This window comes from Sinocyclocheilus anshuiensis, unplaced genomic scaffold (assembly GCF_001515605.1).
Source record: "Sinocyclocheilus anshuiensis isolate Anshui unplaced genomic scaffold, SAMN03320099.WGS_v1.1 scaffold1155, whole genome shotgun sequence".
Classification (NCBI taxonomy): Eukaryota; Metazoa; Chordata; class Actinopteri; order Cypriniformes; family Cyprinidae; genus Sinocyclocheilus; species Sinocyclocheilus anshuiensis.
In genome coordinates, this window is record NW_015542398.1 from 202157 (window position 1) to 222734 (window position 20578).

Below are 20578 nucleotides of genomic sequence, written 5' to 3' on the forward strand. Positions count from 1 at the left end.
GAAGGCGGGCCTTCATTTGATACAGGAACTATTCGAGCCGTTCATGCCAGACTGGGGAGAGAGGTGTTGTAATAATGTAAAATATGTGAAAAATAATGTGTTTTTCGTGTTAATACACATTCTGTTTTTGTCTATACTACTGAAACTAAATATTTTAACGTTTATGGATTGGCTCCATTCACTTTCATTGCAAGTGCCTCAAAAAAGGAGATACAAGAGGTAATTCAATTTTGTGGTAATCAACATTATGGTACATATGCTGTCAATTGAGATGAACTTGTACTAAACTCAGAATATTCCTTTTACTAAACTTAATTCAAGTTTCAGGCCTTGAACGTGATAGTTGAGTTGCTGTCTTTGCAGGGTCAGAAAGCTCTCAGATTTCATTAAAAATATCTTAATTTGTTTTCCGAAGATGAACGAAGGTCTTACGGGTTTGGAATGACATGAGGGTGAGTAATTAATGACAGAATATTCATTTTTAGGTGAATTAACCCTTTAAGTGCTAGTTTGTACATATAGACATTTGTCACTCTTTACCAAGAACGTTACCATATTTAGCACTCTAAAACATGACTGACAACTGATTTCTGCTGCTGAGTGAACTTATTAATTCCCCACATGACATCTTGTTTACAACTCGGACAGTTTTGCTTCTTGTACAATAATTTGATACTTGTACAATAATGAGATTTTGCACTGAATATCAGACAACTGAGAAAAGTGAAGGCAGAAAAAGATATTACGGTTCTGAGATTGGATATGGACAATGATATGCAAAACAACAGCGTTTTCATTGATTTATCTGTGTGTTAGCTTGTGTCATTCATCAAATGCTTTCTTTGCTTTAGGGGTGGAATCCATTATTGCTTTCTTGTGAGGAGAGCAGAGCAGGATGACAGAGGACAAATACGGCCTTTGAAAAAGAGAGAGAAAGAGACAGATACAGACTCACAGAAACATAAAGAGAAAGAGAGAGAGTCTGTGAGAAAGACTAACAGCGCATCCAAACCAGGTGTGATCTCAACCATGTTAGTCTGAATTTCTGCAAACATTTCGTCAGACGCTTGGTTTTCTATTTTAGTCGTGTCATGTTGGGAACCTCCATCCACGGTGAAACCTCATTTGAACAGAATCCCAAAGTTGCTGCATATTCAACATCATATGTTCTGACTGGCAGTGTTTTTTCTTACTAAAGGCTGGAATACACCACAGGACTTTTGCCCGGATTTACAGCCAGGATGGGCTGACGATAGTTGCCAAAAGTCAAAGACAATCTGCAGACACTGAGCAGCAGGAGTTCACAGATTTCATAGAAAATCATGTGAACACATTATCATTTGTCATGCAACTCCTAGCAACAAGGTGCATGTTTGTTGCATTCAGAACAACCTGAAAGTCTGGTAGTGTGTGATCCTCAGTTGTTTAGATTTTAAAAGTCCTGTAGTGTATTCCAGCCTTAATACAATGTAAACATTTGGTCAGGTGCACACTGTGTGAGTACTTTACAATAGTTGCTAGTACAATACTGTACAATATTATCCCAGTGAGATATTGGGTGAAAGCCAAGGCAGCAAATGTACTGACTGTACAATAGAGGTCTGCTACCCGACCCGAGCCCAACGGGTCCCGAAATACTTTCGGGTTGGGTTCGGGTTAATGTTTAATGAATAGCTTCGGGTTGGGCTCGGGTTTATAGCTAAACTAAAACTATATGCAGGCTACGCTGCTTTCATAGACGCACGCACACACATTATAGCACACGACAACACAGCACGGAAACTTTTATTAGTAAAATAGCTTGGACAGGCTACTGACTCGCAACGTTATATTTCTCTGCAATGAGGGGGTAAAATCACTGTTTTTGAAGGAACTAAGCCTCATTGCTTGTAGAGAGAGACGCGCAGACGCAGGTTCACACACGCAACTTTCATCTCTCTCTCTCGCGTGCGCTAATTCAAATAAATGAAAGGCCTATAATTAATTCAAATAAATGATAGGCCTATAATTCATTCAAATAAATGCAACCTTACACTCTTAAAAATAAAGGTGCTTCACGATGCCATAGAAGAACCTTTTTGTCTAAATGGTTCCATAAGTTGCATGCAATCGTGAAATACAGCATTTTTTAAAAATTGGCTATTTGTTGTGGAAAAAAAAAAAAAAGATTTCGGGTTCAGGCTCTAAATTTAACTGTCGGGTCGGGTCGGGTCAGACGATCTCGGGTACGGGCTTCACTTTAAAGCCCGTGCAGACCTCTACTGTACAAGCTACATTTCAGTTATGACTGACAAACTGAAGGGGCATTTGAAGTCACCAGACTGTGTCAGTTCTGAAATATTTGATTGCTCCATTTCAGTGTTATTTTAGTATTTATATATTATAATGGTATTTATTCATATTTATCCATTTTTGTTTTTTTATATCAATATATCTTTTATTTTTATTTCAGTTTAATAATTTTAGCACTTAAACTTATTTCAGTTGTCAAAGCAGCATGTCTAATTTTCACTTAAGTTTTTCATGTCAGAGTATTTATACTTTATTTTAATTACTGAAAAATATTTTAAATAGTATTTTTTTTTAACAAAAACACTGATTCATTTTAAATCACCGTAATAGTATATATTAAGTTTCAACCCCAAAATGTTTTCTATAAAACATGACCAACATAACCATTTTGATTTCTTAGCAAAAGCAACTAAGTGGGCGTCAGTGAGCATGTCACACTGAGGCTTAGGCGATCCAAGATCGCCAATTTTGCCATATGATGGAATCTTTTATTATCCCTGAAATTAGACAGCAAAATTGTGGAAAGAAATCGGACAGTGTGCACCCGGCTTTAAACACAGTGACTTGCTTTTGCATCCATCTTATATCTATTTCTTTCTCTCTGGGTGTATATGTGTTACCTGTGGGATTCGTGAAATAATATCAGGGTATTTGCTTGTGTTGTCCTCTTGGTTTCGGCTAAAAATGCGCACCTCTCCATTCTCAAGAATATGGATCTGTTAAATGCAAACCAAAAAAAAAAATAATATTTTGCTATGGAAAGAGAAAGTCAATTTTATGGCTAAGGCTCCACCTTGTGGAACAATATTAAAACAACACACACCTGGGCTCTCTCTCCATCATATTTATACTCGCAGGTGAAAGATGCCTCATCAAAACGTTTCATTACCTCACCGACCCCTTTTGTCGGGTGAGCCAACATGGGCCGCAGGGGAACACCTGTAAAACACAACATTGTTTGGTCTCATTCTAAACTAAATTTTCTGTTGGAGGGTGGGAGAACTGGGCAAGTTGTGATTGGTCAGTACCTGGGGTGAGCTTGCAGTGATTGGGCAGTTCATCTATGCCCTCCTTCAGCAATACAGGAATGATAGCATCATAATTTGGCATCTCACTGAGAGGAACAATATGAGTGAAAGTAATGAAAACATTATTTGTATGCATTGAGGCTATATGTAGTAAGTGCAACACCTGTCCAATTTGTTAAAATTAGACTTCCTGTAGGGTACAAATTATGCTAATACTCATCAAACAGGCACTTGTTATGCAGCGGACACCTGTAGTCGTAATTGAAATATTGTTTGTAGTATATGGATAATTATCCCTCACAACACCAGTTTGTGTTTGACAATCAGATTGCGCTCAGTCTGTGTACATTTACCTTATGCTAGCCAATAGAATAGAATATTAAAAAATCTTGACATTTTCAGCCTTTTGACAGGATTCATATATATGTATATTCATATATACAGTTGTTCAAAATTTTACATACACTTTGCAGTATGTGCAAAATGTTAATTATTTTACCACAATCATACAAATACATGTTATTTTTTTTATTTAGTACTGACCTGAATAAGATATTTCACATAAAAGACTCACCAGTATGTCTGTTTCAGGATCAGTGCTTTCTCTTCCATCCACGCTCTCTTGTTTTCTGCACTCATTCCTTTCCCTGCATCCAGCACAGCCGGTGGGAACTCTGAACCAACACAAGAAAAACATATTAGTAACATTTCAGCACTGCTAAAATAAATAGACACCTAATTAATATTTACATGTTTAAACGTTATTCATTTTTTATTCATCATGGCAGAGAATAATCTAATTGCAAATGCCGAAAGCCTGGAGGTTCTATCAATGCTCTGATTATGATGTGTGTTAATGCCAGTTTCATTAGGATCATTTCAAACCTTGGCCCGGGGGCGACAGACACACAGCCTGATTGAGAGCCGAGAGAACGCTCTGCTCAGCCAATCCGATCCGCAGCTTCCCAGCCAGTGACCTGTCAATCACACAAGCAACCAATCAAAATAACATATTTCCACGTTAATATGCATACAAATCTGTCACCATACAGCACTATAATCAAGGCCAGCAGCACATCATTTAGATTTAGTAAAGATCAACTGTCATTCATAAATTACATTCATTATTCTGTATTTTTCAGAATGAACTCAACATTTCTGCACGATTGGTCAGATGAGAAATTGAAAAAGTAATAAGTGAAAGGTGAAATGACTCACCTGGCAATGTATCGAGCCTCAGAAAACCGACATGCCACAAAGAGGCCTTTAATAATGTCAATCTTCTTATTCATTGCCTGACAGAGAGAGAAAGAGCAAAAGAGAGAGGAAGCTGATTTTCATTGAGAGCATATACATGGACAAAATTAAACTTGTTCAAATTGTTTTTTTTTGGTAAAGTAATGGCTGCTGAAAATTCAGCTTTGCCATCACAGGAATAAATTATATCTTAAAATATATTAAAATTGTTGTGTTAAACTGTAACAATATGTTCACAATATCACTATTACTATATTTGTACTCACAGAGTTTCCACTCATGTTAGCAATCTCTTTCAGTTTGTTGAAAACGCCCCCTGCTGTCAGATTGGCCGGTGCAAACATCATTCTCTGGTTGCTACGGGAACTTTCAGCAACCAATCCCAGGTCACCTTTCTCCTGAGCCTCCGCCTTGATTTTGTCCAGTTGTCGCCCTGGTAACAGAAGTTAACAGTGAAGGGGTCAGGCAAGGAGAACGGTGAATGACATTAGGGAAAACACAAATATATTTACCAGTTGCTTGAGCAACAGCTTTCATCAGGACGGTCTCCCCAACACCCAGCTCCAGACCCTGATATGCAGGGCCGAGCTGATTCAGACACAGGTACACACAGCATAGCAGGTCATCTAAACAACAGAGTATTGAACAAATGGAAACGGTGAAGTTTAGACATTTTGAATATGTGCTAGAAAAAGTTAAAGTCTTTTCTTCAATCTGCCTCTCTAACACATAAGACATTAATCTGTTCACCTATTCACTACTCAGACAAAAAGAAAGAAAAACGATCCCTGTCTGGCATAAATAATTAATAATAACCTATTTAAACTCAATGAATTAAGTACACACACTCACCGGGAGAGAGTAGAATTACAGATCGCAGAAAGTTGGAAAGGGTTTCAATGTTCTTCAGCCTAAAAAAGAAAAAAAAGATTGAATTTTAACTGCTACACACACACACACCTATTTTCAAACTCAAATAGATGTAAGAGAAAACAAACATACACACAATATATATACATAGAATAATTCTACTTCATACCTGCCCGAATCCTCTTCAATCTTCTCAAAGGTGCGAGCGACAGCCAAATATGGCACTCTGAGAAAGAGATAACATACATAAATGAACTTCCATAAAAAAAGTGTCAAGCAAAGTTTATTGCTTTAGAAAGAAAACTGTATTTTGCAATTGTATTAAGCTGTTTGTTAGAAAAAGACTTTAGTGGAATAATTGTTTCCAACTTTCTTGATCTTATAACAATGATATATAGTGCTGCAGGGATGACATATTTTCGTAAGTCAATCCAGAAGTTAGCATCAGCCTGGTTCCGACACAAAAGAGCCAATAGGATTTTTCCATTGGCTTTTGCATTATTGCAGAAAATAACTAGCAGAAGTTGATTCGTACACATTTTGTTCATAAATATAATTTATACAAATTAACAACTTATAATTTGAAGCCTAAATACAATCAGCACAAGTAAAAAGCCACAAAACCAACGACAACATGCTCACACTACTTTGTCATATCCACTAAGCTTCCAACAAGTCTTTCAATGTTTATTTGAAGTCTAGAAGTTGAAAAGTTTGAGTTAGAATAGTTTGAAAGGGCACGAGTACAAACACAACCAGACTAGTGAGTAGATGGGTTTTCCTGTTCACCCTGGTGATGTTCAATGTCCTTGATAACCTTTGAAGTCCTAGTTAGCCACTCGTCAGCAAACATTTTTAAGACATGAAAAAGCTTTAAAAGGAAAAAAAGACTACTTAACTAAAGACTTAAGGCATTTTACCAAAAATCATTGACTTTAGGAAGATGAAACCGGATGTGCAAAAATGCTACTCTAGCTCTGTTTTTGGATTCATTCCTGCAGCACTCTGTAATTTAACTAATAAAAGGCAGGCTTTACTTTTGGCCCTTCTGCCAGCAAGCGTGGTCAACGGGATTGTAATGTGCTCTGGAGGGATCATACTGGCTCTGGACTGCAGAATCCATCCCCTTTTCACTGTCAAAACAATAAAGCTCATTTTAAATGGAGTCACAGAAAAACACTTGGTCCCTTTCGAAACAAACAATTATATTTCTTAAATAAAATGTTCCAAGTCAGTTTAATATCTGAAATTTTTTTGACTTTAACCTTTTCTTCTCTTTCTGTTCAGCAGCATCAGAGATCTCTCCATTCTTCTTTTTTTCTCCCTCAATTTGCTCCTCTTTTTCCAGTTTTACAGCTGCCTTTCTGGGAGCTACAAGAGATTGTAAGTTATATAAAGAGTTTAAAAAAAGTTAAACTAAAAACGAAAATTGTTTTACTAATCATACAGGTTTGGGGGTACCCTACACATGAGGGTAAGTAAATAATGACAATGTTCATTTTGGAGTGAACTACCCCTTCAATTAAAAAGACGGGAGAAAACAGAGAAAGAAAAGGACAAAAAGCTTACCAAAAAAGCTGCTGATAGGTTTCTTTTTGGCCGATCCCCCTTCCTCTTCTGTGTTTTTTTCTTTTTTAACCACTCGTTCAGGACTGCTATCTTCCTTCTCTTTCTTGCCTTCTTTTTTTTCTTTCTTCCCATTTTCTCCATTTATCTTTTTCTCCTGTTTTATGTCACTTTTATCCTTTTCTTTCATCTCATTGTTTGCATCGTCCTCAACTACGGTTGATTTTGCTTTATCCTCTCCTTTCTGTTCCTCCACAGCAGTCTTCCCATCTGCTCTCTTCTCTTCCACCTCCATCATCTCGTTGTCTGAGTTGAAGTAAGAAAGAGAAGAAACAATGAGAAACGTATGAAGATATTGGACAGGATACCTGTGCACAGAGATCAGCTCATCTCACCTGTCTTTCCAGGTGAAGACTCTACTCGTGCTCTCTTACTTTCCTGCTCTCCATCGACCTCATTCTCCTCCTCTTTTGTCCCCTCTCCATCACTTCTGCTTTCCAGCTTCCTCTTGGGGAAATGCTTGCGAGCTAGAGAACGGGAGAGAGATTTTAACCCTATAAAGCCTACTGTCTCATATTTGGTACATAAACTTTGCTGAAAAACCTGTGGTACACAATCTACTTCATGCCTTCTGTCATCTGTAGTGGTCGACCAATATATCGCCAAGGCCGATATATTGGCCGATATTTGGCATTTTTAAAATATCGGCATCGGCCAATAAGTTTTCCTGTTTGGCCGATGCATTCGAGGCGGGACTTTTATTTAAAAAAAAAAGAAAAAAAAAAAGAAAAGATTTTTTGCCTATTATTTCATGTCAGGCTTTACACGGTTAGGATGAATTTGCCAGTTCACATAAAAAAAGACAGCTGGAACTGTTTTTTGGAGTATTAAGAAGAATTAAAGAAACAATAAATGATGAGTAGTACAAGAAGGAATGTGGCAAGAAGAGACTGATACAGACCAGTCTTGCGTTTGGGAATGCCTGACGGCGATGTTGATGTCGGAGTTGCTGGAGTTCCTGGAGCACCTGAGGAAGCAGGGGTTACCACGGCAACAGAGGTACTCAACGTGACAGGAGTTGTTGGGGTTATGGGAGTTTTTGGAGATACAGTGGAAGCAGCCTTTGTAATAACAGAATTGTGTGTGTTTAGCATAGTAAGACATAGAAACAGAAACGTTAACAACAATACTGACATGTTGTTATGGTTGATGCTCATGATTACTCAAGTCTTACCTTCTCTGGCTTTGCTGTTTGAACTTCACTCTGTTTTAGCACCTGCTCTTTTACTATTGGCTGATCTTCATCATCGCTGTCTATGATTGCTCGACTGCGTTTATGAACCTTCTTTACAGGTGAATCATTTTCCTGCATGCCATTCTGAATTTTGAGGGGACTTTTTACAGGTCTAAGCAGCAGAAGAAAACAAAAACATTATTCAACATTATTATATAACAATATAACATTGCTTGTTTGTCTTCATATTCCTCCAACTCTATAGTTGTCACTGTTTCCAAAGAGAACACATACATAATCAAGATAAATAGCTGCATTTAAGTTTCTACAACATTATGTTCAAAATCAAAGAAAAAAATACATTTAATTAAACAATGTTTAATTCGGTAAACATCCCTAAATATCACTCACTCGGTTTTTGCTTTGACCTGTCCATCACTCTTTTCCTTGCTTTTCATTGGCTGAAAGAAAGATCTGTGGGCGGGAAACAACGAGATAACGAAAGACAAATGAGCTCGCTCAGGTTGATAACGTTACTGTTTTAGAAGTTATCCAATACATTTAAAGAAAGACAATTTAAGGAAAAAAGGGGAAAAAACAATGTCGCAGTTAGAAAGTTAGTTGGTGTAGGTTAAACACGGTCTTCTTGTATCAGAATCAGACACTGCAGTTCATGTAATGTTCTGTGGTCAACAACACGGATGAAAAAGCAAAAGAAAACAGGACACACTCACGCTATGCTTCGCTGCATTGTTGGGGTCTTGCACTGCTGATACTAAGTAAATCCGGAATATATTCTTAATATATATTTTGGCGTGTTATTAAAATTTCTGAAGCATCGATGTTTTCTTCCGCGCGCTTAACTCTGTATAATTCGGCGCCAAAATGACGTCGTTTCCGCAGACTACAAAAAACAACGGAGTTTATTTAGTACAAAAGTATTTTAGTGCCGCCTGTTGGTTTGGAGGCAATGAATGCAATTGTGTATCGCTAGGAAAAAATTATCATATTGTTTACTCAAATTCGGTGTATTCACATGCTCATACGGCCACTAAAATAGTATATATGGATTTAGATTCCTCCTAGTTTATTGTTTCTCAGCCTTTTCCTTCTTTTGTTTCTGTTTCTTGACCTTGTGGGAACATTTTTTGGTCCCCATGAGGAAACAAGCTTATAAATCATACAGAATGATCTTTATTTATTTAATATTATTATTATTATTATTGATTTTTTTTTATTTTATTATTATGAGATTTTTTTGAAAAACACACAAGTTTTGTGTGAGGGGTAGTGTTATAGTTAGGGGATAGAAAACAGTTTATACAGTATAAAAACCTTTACATTTATGTAGGCTAATGACCCTTAAAACATGGAAACCCAACGTGTGTGCGTGTGTGTGAAATTCCTTTCTTTAATTTGAATATTTTTAAAACATTTTTTTATTCTGATCACCACCATTCATGTATATAATTGAAATTCATATAGCCTATGGCCTGGAAACTAGAATTTATTTGACAAGATTTCTGATAAGAAAAGGTGTTTTTGTGATGAAAGACTTATCAGAGCTGATCACATTGTGATATGATACTGTTCAAATTCAATGGTGTCTAAAAGCTGAATGAAATACACAGAAATTGATTGATAATTTTGATAGTGATATCACAATTTTAACATGATATATTGATATTGTTTCTTTTTTTTTCATCATCAGGAAGTGCTGGAATCAGTATGATATTTGATTGTTTGTGTTTAGTTCCAGTGGGAGTGTCATACAGTTATTGTGGTATGAAATACATTCTGTCTCTCTCCCTGTTCAGTCTTAAGCTGGATGTTTAGGTGAACCCCGCATGTAGAAAACAAGCCTGTCAACATACTTGCCTTCAAGCTGCGTGAGACATGATGCACACACAACACACATATGCTGATGGAATTATGTACTTTAACTTTTAGTTTCTGCATTAGTCACACTCACATGTGATCCAGACATGGTTGCTAACACAGCATTCTTGTAACAATATTTTGAATGACAGATGAATTATAGATAACTGAATTATTTTTCTTTTTATTTAGTTATTCTGCCTATATTAGGCACTAGACATTTGGCCAGTGTCTGAACTGTTGTACACACCACTTCTAGAAAAGTGAGTCCGCAAGGTGAAATATATTTGTCTTTTAAACACTCTGTTGATATGTCAACCTGACAGTCTGCGATGATATGGCGGGGAGGGGTTGGCTGTGAAACCTATTCCTGCTTTAAAAAAACTGGGTGGTCTCGTTCCTACAGACTTTATGGAAAGTAGCTAATTTCAAATAAGCCTAAAATATGTTTGCACAACAAAAACACAAAAGATTGTAAACAAATGACAAATAGAAAAAGTTCAATTCAATTTAATTCAATTCAATTCTATATGCCCATTGTGTATGCAGTGTTAAATGATTTTAAACAGGTCTCATGATTGAACAAACACAACTATGTTTTGTCCAGTTATTAGGTACATCTAATTACTATGTACAAGAAATGAAAGACTATTTTTGAAGCATCATATGTCACGAGAGCTCACTCATGTTAATTTTCACTTTCGTTTCATAAATCTTTGATTGCAGTACTGGGAAATTGGAAAATGCAGGCAGATGATGTAATACAGGTGGGTCTTTAAAAGGAGGCGTATATTTAAGCTCCACTAGCTCCCTTCTAGAAACATAAAGTACACAAGTTTTTGTGTTTTGAGGTATTGAAGGTCAGATAATGGCTTTAAAGGAACTGACATTTATTCTTGTGGTGTGTTCTTGGATTGTCTGTACTAACGGGGATGAATTCTTCACTTCAACAGGTATATTATTGTTTGTATTTGGATACGATATAAATTATTTAATTTGAGTTTATTCATTTTTTTTTTTAATAAAAAAAGTTTTGTCCATATTTCTCTTATGTACTTGCTTCGTTAATTTGTGAGACACTTCTGACTATAATCAAATTTACAATCAAATTTTCCCTTTTTTAATTATTGATTTCATACAGTTATTATCGTTCTCTTTGGTTTCTTACCTAATGAATAAACAGTTTTCATTATACCACCAGGTATGTCAAATAAATAAAAAAGAATGAACAGTTCTTTGACAGTTAAGTGCAGATGTAATTGTTTTATAGATAAAATGTCACAACTTTTTGAAGAAGAGGAATTCCTTCTGAAGACCTTCAGTTTGTACATCGATGCTGAAGAAGAAAATGTAAAGATAATGAAGAGGTGAAAATTCCCTAAACATGAAAGTATTTTTGATTAAAAGCTTTTCAGTTTACAGCAATAACCTGGTATAGGAAACTAATTGTGGATATTTAACAATCTTATATCTGGTTTTAGATCAAGATTATATTGATAAATTCATTTATTTAACACTACAACATTTGATGTACATTTGATTTGAACTTTTATCTTCAATCCAGGCTTCTTCTGCTGCTTCAGCTGGGCTTATACTTAGACCCTGTGGACCCTGAGAAAATCAAAGACCCTGTGGCAGCTTATAAACTCCTCAGACGAGTGAGGGCTGAATGGAAAAACATCGTAGATTACACTCAACAGAGTCTTTATCAATGTGAGATCTTATTTAATTCTATAAATTCAAATGTCTAAACATGCATTGTAGTTTATTTATAAATGTGGAGAAAAACTGGTAATGAAAGAGTGAACCAGTGGTAAATGCTTTTTGATGCTATTTTATTCAACTTTTCAATGCAGTTGCTTATGGATCTGTTCTCATATTTGAAAATCTTGTAGTGTATCAGACAGTGCTGACATATGCACAAATCCCACAGCCAGAGGACTTGGATGGTGCCGCTTCAGGACTGATCAGACTGCAAGAGATCTACAAACTCTACCCACACAACATCACAAAGGGTGAAATGTTTGCACCAATGTGGTTTCACTGTGAGAGTTTCACTTTTTCCTTCCAAGTTCCAATCTGATTGATGCTTTCATTTCATATTTCACAGAAATATCTCTAAACGCAGATGAAGCCTACCATGTGGGGTTTGTCGCTTATAACGAGCACAAATTCCAGCATGCTTTTCTCTGGTTTCTGTACAGTCTGGACAGATTAACACAATACTCAAACACTACTAAGGAAAAGTTGCTCCTTTACCTTAGTTTATCTGCCTATCGTTTTGGCAGCCTACCTGTGGCAATCTACTTCGGCCAACAGCTTCTAAATCTGGGTGAGCTCATGGTGTCCAGAATATTTTTATTTGTGAGGTTATCAGACAACTTTCCGATCAGACTATTGAAGTCATAAACTTCTTTGCCTCAGACCCAACTAACGATGAAGTCAAAGTTCTGCTGGGCCTTTACAGACGCCTTCGCTTGCAGAGAACTTCAAACCCTGACATATTTAGACTGAACAATGAATCAAGTAAATATGAGACACTGTGCAGAGGAGAGGTTGATGAGAGGGCAAGTGCAACTTCTCAAATTTAAATCATTATTTGACATGAAATTGTGAAACAGTCAATATAAATTCTTGTGTATTGGATGTTTATTATATTTTATAAAATCAGACCTCCAAGAGGCAGAGGGCGCTGTCCTGTAGGTACAGCACAGGTGGAGGAAACCCCAGACTGATTTATGCACCAGTGAAAGAGGAAGTGGAGTGGGACGAGCCTGGCATCATCAGATATCATGACATTATTTCAGACAGAGAGATAGAGATCCTGACGAATATCTCCAGACCTCTAGTGAATATCTAACACACAGAAACACGCACACACAAATCAATAAAATATTTGTCATTATTATTATAATCTAATATCTTGATGATGATTTACATATTTATATTTGATGTTCTGTTTACCTTTTGCTGCCTACTGTAGCTTTCTAGGTCTTTGACTACAGGGGGAGTGTCGAAGAATCGTACTTCTCAAGGGTGATAATAATCTTATTTTTCACCTATTATGTTCACTCGAAATTAACATTTACATTATAATTCTGTTATATTATAGTACTTATATTATTTCCTCACACTTATTATTGGAAGACCAATGGAAAGACTTTACAGTAGGGTTCAATTTGATAACAACAAATTAAATCTTCTTGTGAAGTGTTACCGAAAAATAATTTCCTTGTTTTTAGTGTTTTTCTAAAGGAAGACAATATTGTGGTTGCTCGTATCAGTCAGAGGATAGCAGACATCACAGGACTCTCCACGAAATCAGCTGAAAACCTATTTGTACGGTCACAGTAAGAAAGAAATCACCTGTTCATGTGCAGACAGCATCTCTTTTTTAAGGACAACTCTGTCTCTGTCCTAGTTTAGCAAAGCTTTGCAAAGCATGTTTTACAGCTAGCCTGGTCACAATCTCTTGCATAATATAATTTGGTTTAGTCTGCTTTTTGTAGCTTTTGCCAAAGAGCATAATAGGTTTGAGGACTGATATTATATTTTTATTTAGTCATTTTATATTCACCTCAATTATCAAACTTCAATGAACATCAAGGTATCTTCACGGATTAACATGTGTTTTCCTTGTGTAATATTAAGTGTTGTTTTACTTTAATTAAATCATAATTTTAATATAATGCAATCATTTTCCAGGTTCAGAATTATGGGATTGGTGGCAGATATGAACCACATTATGATGAATTGGTAAGATAAAGCCATTACATCAATTTGGCCAGTATTTGCCTTGGATTCCCTCATGAGTTAAATTATCATGTGGTTACTTAAGGAGACTTTCCAATTGCACCTAAAATTTTCTTTTTTCTCTTACATGTTTAAATTCACCTTTAAGGTTTTGACTGTGTCTGTGTGCAATTTATGTTGTTGATGAAAAATGTGAAAGTCATTCTTCAACTGTAGAATGACTTTCACATTTCTTTAACCCAGAGAGAACCCGTGGCTCTCTTTTAGGTCTTCAAACTTCAACTTTAATAGCTCTATTCTGTGTTAGTGAGAGCTTGATAACATATTAACCAATCATATCATTGCAAGATAATTTAATGTTTGATCTCACAGGATGATGAGAATGGAAGGATTGCTACGTTCTTAATTTATGTAAGTTTAGACCTCCAAATTCCATTGTTACTTTATAAGTTAATTTGCCATATTACCTGTATTGTACAATCCTTATGAGCAATAAATGGTGTGCTCTTGCTGTAGATGAGTGATGTGGAGATAGGGGGCGCCACTGTGTTTCCTCAAGTTGACGTTGCATTGAAACCAAAAAAGGTAAACCATCAAATCACTGATCTATAAGGTATATTAGAATGATTTAAGACTAATTCATGCATCCGCTCTCTACTGCTTAAGGGTTCAGCCGTGTTTTGGTACAACCTCCACAAGAATGGAAATGTGGATTTGAATACAAAACATGCTGGATGCCCTGTGTTAAGGGGTAACAAATGGGGTAGGTTTTTAAAGATATTGTAACCGGCTTGGATTACTGCTTCATTGTGTATCTTCTATAATGTATAAATAAATCTATGTTAAAATGACTACATTTCATACATATATTGGGTCTTTTCAGTGGCTAATAAATGGATCCATGAGTTTGGACAAGAGTTCAGGAGACGCTGTTCTTTGTCATACTGGGAGTGAAAGACACTGAGATCATGGAGAAATCATATGAAGTGCATCTGTACTATAGAAGTATCTGTTATATTTATTATGTATCATGTAAGTTTTGTATATAGGATCTGTAACACAGATAGCTACTGTATTGTATGCATTTTAACAGTGATTTACTACTGTCAAGGTGCCAGTAATATTAATAATAATTGTAATGTACAATAGAAAGTGCAATAAGTGCAATAGAGTAAAATAAAGTTTCAGCAAGGTATAAATGGATAATCACATTACCTGAGTGGATCAATTATAGCAGTCAGTAAGGAGTTATTCCTGTAAAATGAAGCCGAATTCTTGATTTTTCGTTTTGTTTGAACAAATGAAAAACGTAAAATGTGCCGTTTTTTTTAATTTTTCAGATTTCAATATTAAATTAAAATTCAAAATGTTTAGTTTATTCATAACATGATATAGTTAAATAACACCATGACAAGTGAGCTATTTTGCTCAATGTTCTCACGATGCAAAAAAACATTCAAAACACCTACAGAGTGCACGCATTACGTGAAGTCTAGTGTTCTAGCGCTCTTTCACTGCATGATTCAGTCTATTAAAATACATTCAGAATGATCACAAATTCAAGACATGGGGACAGAAAATGTGTATATTTATACCACTTCATATAGTTAATCAATTTCACACGGAAGAGTGCCTTTTTTTCTCCAAAATTACCATATACAAATGTGATATTGATTTTTTACAACAGTTCAATAAACTAGAAGTTTTATTAAGAGACTTACGTTTTAGAGACCATATTGCCTGTTTTTGCACTATTTCGCCAACAAAAATAATTCCAAACAAAGCCACAGCGCTGTTTTGCACGCAAAAATTATAACTATAGATATTATGCTAACATATCCTCTGTATAGTACCTGTGATTAGGTATATCAATATTTTATTAATAACAAAAATTATATGTGTGTGTCTCACCCTCAGGCTTCAGTGTCTTCATGCATGTACATGACTTATATGACATAAAACACCCACACATTATGTATGTGTGTACTAATTCTGACCCTCTTCAGTTATTATATGGTTTCTTTAAGACAAAATTTTAGGAACTGTGTATAATCACATCTAATACAAACAGTGACTGCATCATTATTAACCCTTGGCTCACACAGAAAATATAATGGAAATCATTCATTTTACTTTTAGTTTCTGCATTAGTCATAAATCAGACTTCCATGTAATGCATGCGTGATTGTTGACACAGCATCCTGCAATAACACAACAAAAAGGACACTATGCCTGTAAAGTTTGACCAGGTAACATTAGAACAGGCTTTGATAATACAATAGTTTATAATAATAATTTTATATTAGGATGTCTCTCTTTTTCTATCATGATTATACCCTTTGCGGTCTCCAATTGTGCTACATGAAATTATATTGGTAGCTAAGAAAATAATTTCATAGAAGAAACAAAAGTTTATTGTGATATGTCATGACTGTCATGATGTCACATTTATGTTTTGTTTTGCGGAATATTTTATGTTGATTGTTTTTTATTCATTATTATTTTTTTGCTTCTTTTGGTCCGTGCGTTTCATCTTTGATTAGTTCCTTTTTCTTTGGTTGTCTACTTTTATGCCCTGTTTGTTTACATAGTTACTCATTTGTTAACTGATAGCAAATGTGTATATAGGCTTTACTTCATTGTTCCCACAACTAGCCTGCTGACACATGAGAACTAACTCATGTAAAGTTTCACTTTTGTTTTTCATAAAATAGTAGGAATACAGAGAAACTATAAAATGGGCAGGCGTGTCTACAGGTGTGTCTCTGAAAGACGCAAATAAATGGTCTGTATTTAAGCTCAATTTCACTTCAAGGTATACATACTGAAGTTGTGTTTTGAGAAATTGAAGATTTGATAATGGCCTTAAAGGAACTGACATTTGTGGTGTGTTTTTGGACTGTCTGTACTGCTAGGCATGAATTCTTCTCATCAACAGGTTATTAATTATATTTATGTATATATATATATATATTATATATATTATATTTATTAATTATATTTTTATTAGTTTAATTGTTAATACTTTAATGTTATAGTGTTCTATCCATATTTCTCTATCTGATGTTTTTACGCAGTTGCCATGACAAGTTAATTTTATGTATTCATTTGTGATAGACCAAAATAAATGTTGCCATATTTCAATACTGATACACTCATACAAACATAGTTGTAGATTTTAATTTTTTTATTTATTATTGACTAAACAATATGAACTCTCTCTTTGGTTTCTTACTTGAAACCTTTTTCATTATACTTCTAATGACAAAAAAATCAAATATAACATATATCAAATGTTCTTTGACATTAAGTGAAGATTGTTCAATACTGTAGATCAAATTGCACAGCTTGTTGAGAAGAAAGAAGACCTTCTGCAGGGCTTCAGTCAGTACATTAATGCTGAAGAAAAGAATGTAGAGACAATGAAGAGGTGAATACACTTTCATTGTTCCCTCTATAAATTTTAAGATTAAAAAAGCATTCAGTTTTATAGCAATGGAGGTTTAACAATCTTATATATGGTGTTAGATGTATGATTAAGTTTTTTTTTTTTTTTTTTTTTAAAAAAACATAAGATTAAAAAAGCATTCAGTTTTATAGCAATGGAGGTTTAACAATCTTATATATGGTGTTAGATGTATGATTAAGTTTTTTTTTTTTTTTTTTTTTAACAATACAACTTCTGATGAACCACTGTCTTCAATCCAGTGTTTATCAGAATCTTCTGCTTTCACACTCCGACCCTGTGGACCCTGAGGAAATCATGAGAGACCCTGTGGCTGCTTACACACTCCTCAGTTAATTAATAAATATTGTCAAACACATTCAACTGAGTTTTTATCAGTGTAACAAGTATCAGAATGAGTTGGACGCAAAGTTGCTAGAGATCCCACAGCCAGAGGATTTGGATGGTGCTGCTTCAGGGCTGATAAGACTGCAAGAGATCTACAAACTCTACCCAGAAGACATCATGAAGGGTGAATTGTCCGCGGTTTTGCACCTATGTGGTTTCACTGAGAGAGTTTCACTTTTTATATTTCTTTCAAAAATCAGCTTCAATCTGTTTTGATTTCACAGACACATCTCTAAATGCAGAGGAAGCTTACCATGTGGGGTTGGTCGCTTATAACGAGAGCAAATTCCAGCATGCCTTTCTCTGGTTTCTGTACATTCGTAACACATTTAAAAATTACTCAACTAATAAAGTTTTGACAAATTACCTTAGTTTCTCAGCCTATGGTTTTGGCAGCCTACCTGTGGCAATCTACTTTGACCATCGTCTAAATCTGGGTGAGCTCATAGTGTCCTGGAGTTTAATACTAATATTTTTATAATTGAGTTTGTCAGTCAATTTGACCCAATTGTTGTGATTTAAGTCATAAACATCTTTTCCCTTAGATTCAACTAATGATGAAGACATAGTTCAGCTGAACAGACTCCTACACTTACAGAAATACCCTGACATATTGACACTGAACACAGAGTCAAATAAATATGAGACACTGTGCAGAGGAGGGATTGATGAGAAGGTAAGTACAAAGTCTCAAATCAATATCTGACATGAAATTACAACAGTCAATGTAAATCTTTGTTTTTGTATATTGGAATGTTATTATATTTGATAACATCAGACCTCCAAGAGGCAGAGGGCGCTGTCCTGTAGGTACAGCACAGGTGGAGAAAACCCCAGACTGACGTATGCACCAGTGAAAGAGGAAGTGGAGTGGGACGAGCCTGGCATCATCAGATATCATGACATTATTTCAGACAGAGAGATAGCAATCCTGAAGAATATCTCCAGACCTCTGGTGAATATCTAACACACACAAATCAATAAAATATTTGAATCATTATAATATCTTGTTAAAGGGATAGTTCACCCAAAAATTAAAATTACCCCATAATTTACTCCATCCTAGGTGTATATGACTTTCTTGTTTCAGACGAATCCAATCGGAGTTATTTAAAACCGTCCTGGCTCTTCCAAGCTTAATAATGGCAGTGAATGGGTGTTATTTTTCAATAGTCCAAAAGACGTCAAATAAAGTGCATCCATCCATAATAAAAGGTGTCCCACACAGCTCCGGGGGGGTGAATACAGGCCTCCTGTAGCAAATCGATGCGTTTTTGAAAGAAAAAAAAAATCAATATTTAAAAATGTATCTCTAGCTTCCGCTAACTGTCATACGTGCGTTCACAATAGAATTCCGGCGGATGACGTAGGATGTAGGCATAGCGTAAGGTCCGGTGAGAATATGCTAGTCTCGCGAGAACCAAAGTTTCCTTACTTCAGCAAAGGAAAATCAGTCTTCTCTTGACTTATATCGAAATCCGCCGACATTTTTCTATACAAATCTTCATTTTGTACTTCTTATTCTAATGTTGCGCCTTCCGCTGCGCCTACGTCATACACTCGAACACCTTGTCGTGAACGTGCCTGCTTGAGCGACCGGAAGCTGGAGATTACAGTTTATACATTTTTAAAAATCTATATTTTTCTTACACTAACGCATCATTTTGCTTCAGAAGGCCTGTATTAACACCCCGGAGCTGTGTGGAGTATAGTTTTATGATGGATGGATGCAGTTTTTTAGGCTTCAAAAAAAGGGGCACCATTCACTGCAGCTTGGAAGAGCCAGGACAATTTTAAATATGACTGCGATTGTGTTCGTCTGAAAGAAAAAATTCAGATACGCCTAGGCTGCCCTGAGGATGTTCCATTTACCTTATGTGGCCTACTGTAGCTTTCTAGGTCTTTGACTATTGAGGGAGTATCAAAGATCCGTACTTCTCAAAGGTGATTATCTCACTTTTCACCCATTATATTCACTCAAAATGAACATTTACATTACATTACTGTTATATTATAGCACTCATATTATTTCTTCACACTTATTTTGGGAAGAAAAATAGAAACACTTTACAATATTTTTCAATTCAATAACTAAACAAATTGAATCTAATTGTAAAGTGTTACTGAAAAATCATGTCTTTGTATTTAGTGTTTCTTTAAAGGAAGACAAGCCTGTGGTTTCTCATTTCAATCAGAGGATTGCAGACATCACAGGACTCTCCATGAAATCAGCTGAAGACCTACATGTACGGTCACAGTAAGAAAGAAATCACCTGTTCATGCACAGACAGCATATCTTTTCTTTACTGCTCAAACTAAATAAACTTCAGACTGTAACTTTTGCCAAAGCTCGTATATCAGCTTTGATATGATAAATATGATAAATGATATATGATGATATTTTATGATTATAATATATTTTATATTCACACTTCAACAAATTAAACATGTTCTGTTCCCTGTGAAATATGAGTGGTGTAATCATTTTCCAGGTTCAGAATTACGGGATAGGTGGCAGATATGAACCACATTATGATGCATGGGTAAGATTACAATGTTAATAATATACAGACATTTGTATAGAACAATTTTTATAGAACCAACACAGAATTTTCCATGGGTTTCCACAGTAAATTCTCCATGGTGTGGGATTTTTGAGAAAATATTATACTGAACATTTTCATATAAAGTGACAACAAAATACTCTGCACAAAAGAAAAAAATATATATATGTATATGAAAAAATAAAACATTTATGACTTAAAAAAAAATCTGTGGTTATCCCTTCTTGAAGAGACTTTATCGTTGCTTTTTTTTTTTTTTTTTTTTAAAATTTTTTTTTTTACA

General features: G+C 35.3%; 3 protein-coding genes across 4 annotated transcripts in view; 2 read left to right on the top strand and 1 right to left on the bottom strand.

Moving 5' to 3' along the window:
• LOC107692877 (DNA ligase 1-like) overlaps positions 1 to 9164 on the bottom strand; it is a 33800-nt gene extending 24636 nt beyond the window's left edge. Inside the window, exons 1-18 of one of the 2 annotated variants that reach the window (XM_016492083.1) lie at positions 8982 to 9164; positions 8659 to 8721; positions 8248 to 8419; positions 8041 to 8134; positions 7409 to 7540; positions 7017 to 7319; positions 6713 to 6818; positions 6485 to 6580; positions 5617 to 5673; positions 5430 to 5488; positions 5090 to 5203; positions 4844 to 5010; positions 4539 to 4615; positions 4206 to 4297; positions 3895 to 3994; positions 3321 to 3406; positions 3116 to 3231; positions 2913 to 3008 (exon numbers count right to left, since the gene is read on the bottom strand). In XM_016492083.1, the coding sequence (XP_016347569.1) occupies positions 2913 to 3008; positions 3116 to 3231; positions 3321 to 3406; positions 3895 to 3994; positions 4206 to 4297; positions 4539 to 4615; positions 4844 to 5010; positions 5090 to 5203; positions 5430 to 5488; positions 5617 to 5673; positions 6485 to 6580; positions 6713 to 6818; positions 7017 to 7319; positions 7409 to 7540; positions 8041 to 8134; positions 8248 to 8419; positions 8659 to 8721; positions 8982 to 8998 (1947 nt within the window). In that variant the 5' untranslated portion in view covers positions 8999 to 9164. Of the gene's footprint in view, positions 1 to 2912; positions 3009 to 3115; positions 3232 to 3320; positions 3407 to 3894; positions 3995 to 4205; positions 4298 to 4538; positions 4616 to 4843; positions 5011 to 5089; positions 5204 to 5429; positions 5489 to 5616; positions 5674 to 6484; positions 6581 to 6712; positions 6819 to 7016; positions 7320 to 7408; positions 7541 to 7974; positions 8135 to 8247; positions 8420 to 8658; positions 8722 to 8981 lie in introns of both variants that reach the window. The other variant, XM_016492082.1, reaches the window with a different exon arrangement.
• Positions 9165 to 10993: 1829 nt separating this feature from the next.
• Positions 10994 to 15065, top strand: LOC107692885 (prolyl 4-hydroxylase subunit alpha-1). Its single transcript, XM_016492095.1, has 14 exons — positions 10994 to 11078; positions 11396 to 11492; positions 11690 to 11838; positions 12021 to 12140; positions 12236 to 12457; positions 12550 to 12692; positions 12797 to 12973; positions 13109 to 13161; positions 13368 to 13464; positions 13831 to 13881; positions 14251 to 14289; positions 14395 to 14463; positions 14545 to 14641; positions 14762 to 15065. The coding sequence occupies exons 1-14, from the start codon at positions 10994 to 10996 to the stop codon at positions 14830 to 14832; spliced, it is 1470 nt and encodes a 489-aa protein (XP_016347581.1). The 3' UTR covers positions 14833 to 15065.
• Positions 15066 to 16737: 1672 nt separating this feature from the next.
• Positions 16738 to 20578, top strand: part of LOC107692857 (prolyl 4-hydroxylase subunit alpha-2-like) — a 5355-nt gene continuing 1514 nt past the window's right edge. The window contains exons 1-10 of the mRNA XM_016492064.1: positions 16738 to 16816; positions 17212 to 17308; positions 17587 to 17675; positions 17763 to 17855; positions 17956 to 18168; positions 18277 to 18407; positions 18510 to 18686; positions 19623 to 19675; positions 19881 to 19977; positions 20224 to 20274. Coding sequence (XP_016347550.1) covers positions 16738 to 16816; positions 17212 to 17308; positions 17587 to 17675; positions 17763 to 17855; positions 17956 to 18168; positions 18277 to 18407; positions 18510 to 18686; positions 19623 to 19675; positions 19881 to 19977; positions 20224 to 20274 — 1080 coding nt within the window. The remainder of the gene's footprint in view (positions 16817 to 17211; positions 17309 to 17586; positions 17676 to 17762; positions 17856 to 17955; positions 18169 to 18276; positions 18408 to 18509; positions 18687 to 19622; positions 19676 to 19880; positions 19978 to 20223; positions 20275 to 20578) is intronic.

Coding starts and splice junctions, on each gene's coding strand:
- LOC107692885 (XM_016492095.1), top strand. CDS start 10,994: ATGGCTTTAAAGGAACTGACATTTATTCTTGTGGTGTGTTCTTGGATT. Junction 12,458..12,549: donor CCAACAGCTTCTAAATCTGG/GTGAGCTCATGG, acceptor TCTTTGCCTCAG/ACCCAACTAACGATGAAGTC. Junction 12,693..12,796: donor GAGGAGAGGTTGATGAGAGG/GCAAGTGCAACT, acceptor TTATAAAATCAG/ACCTCCAAGAGGCAGAGGGC.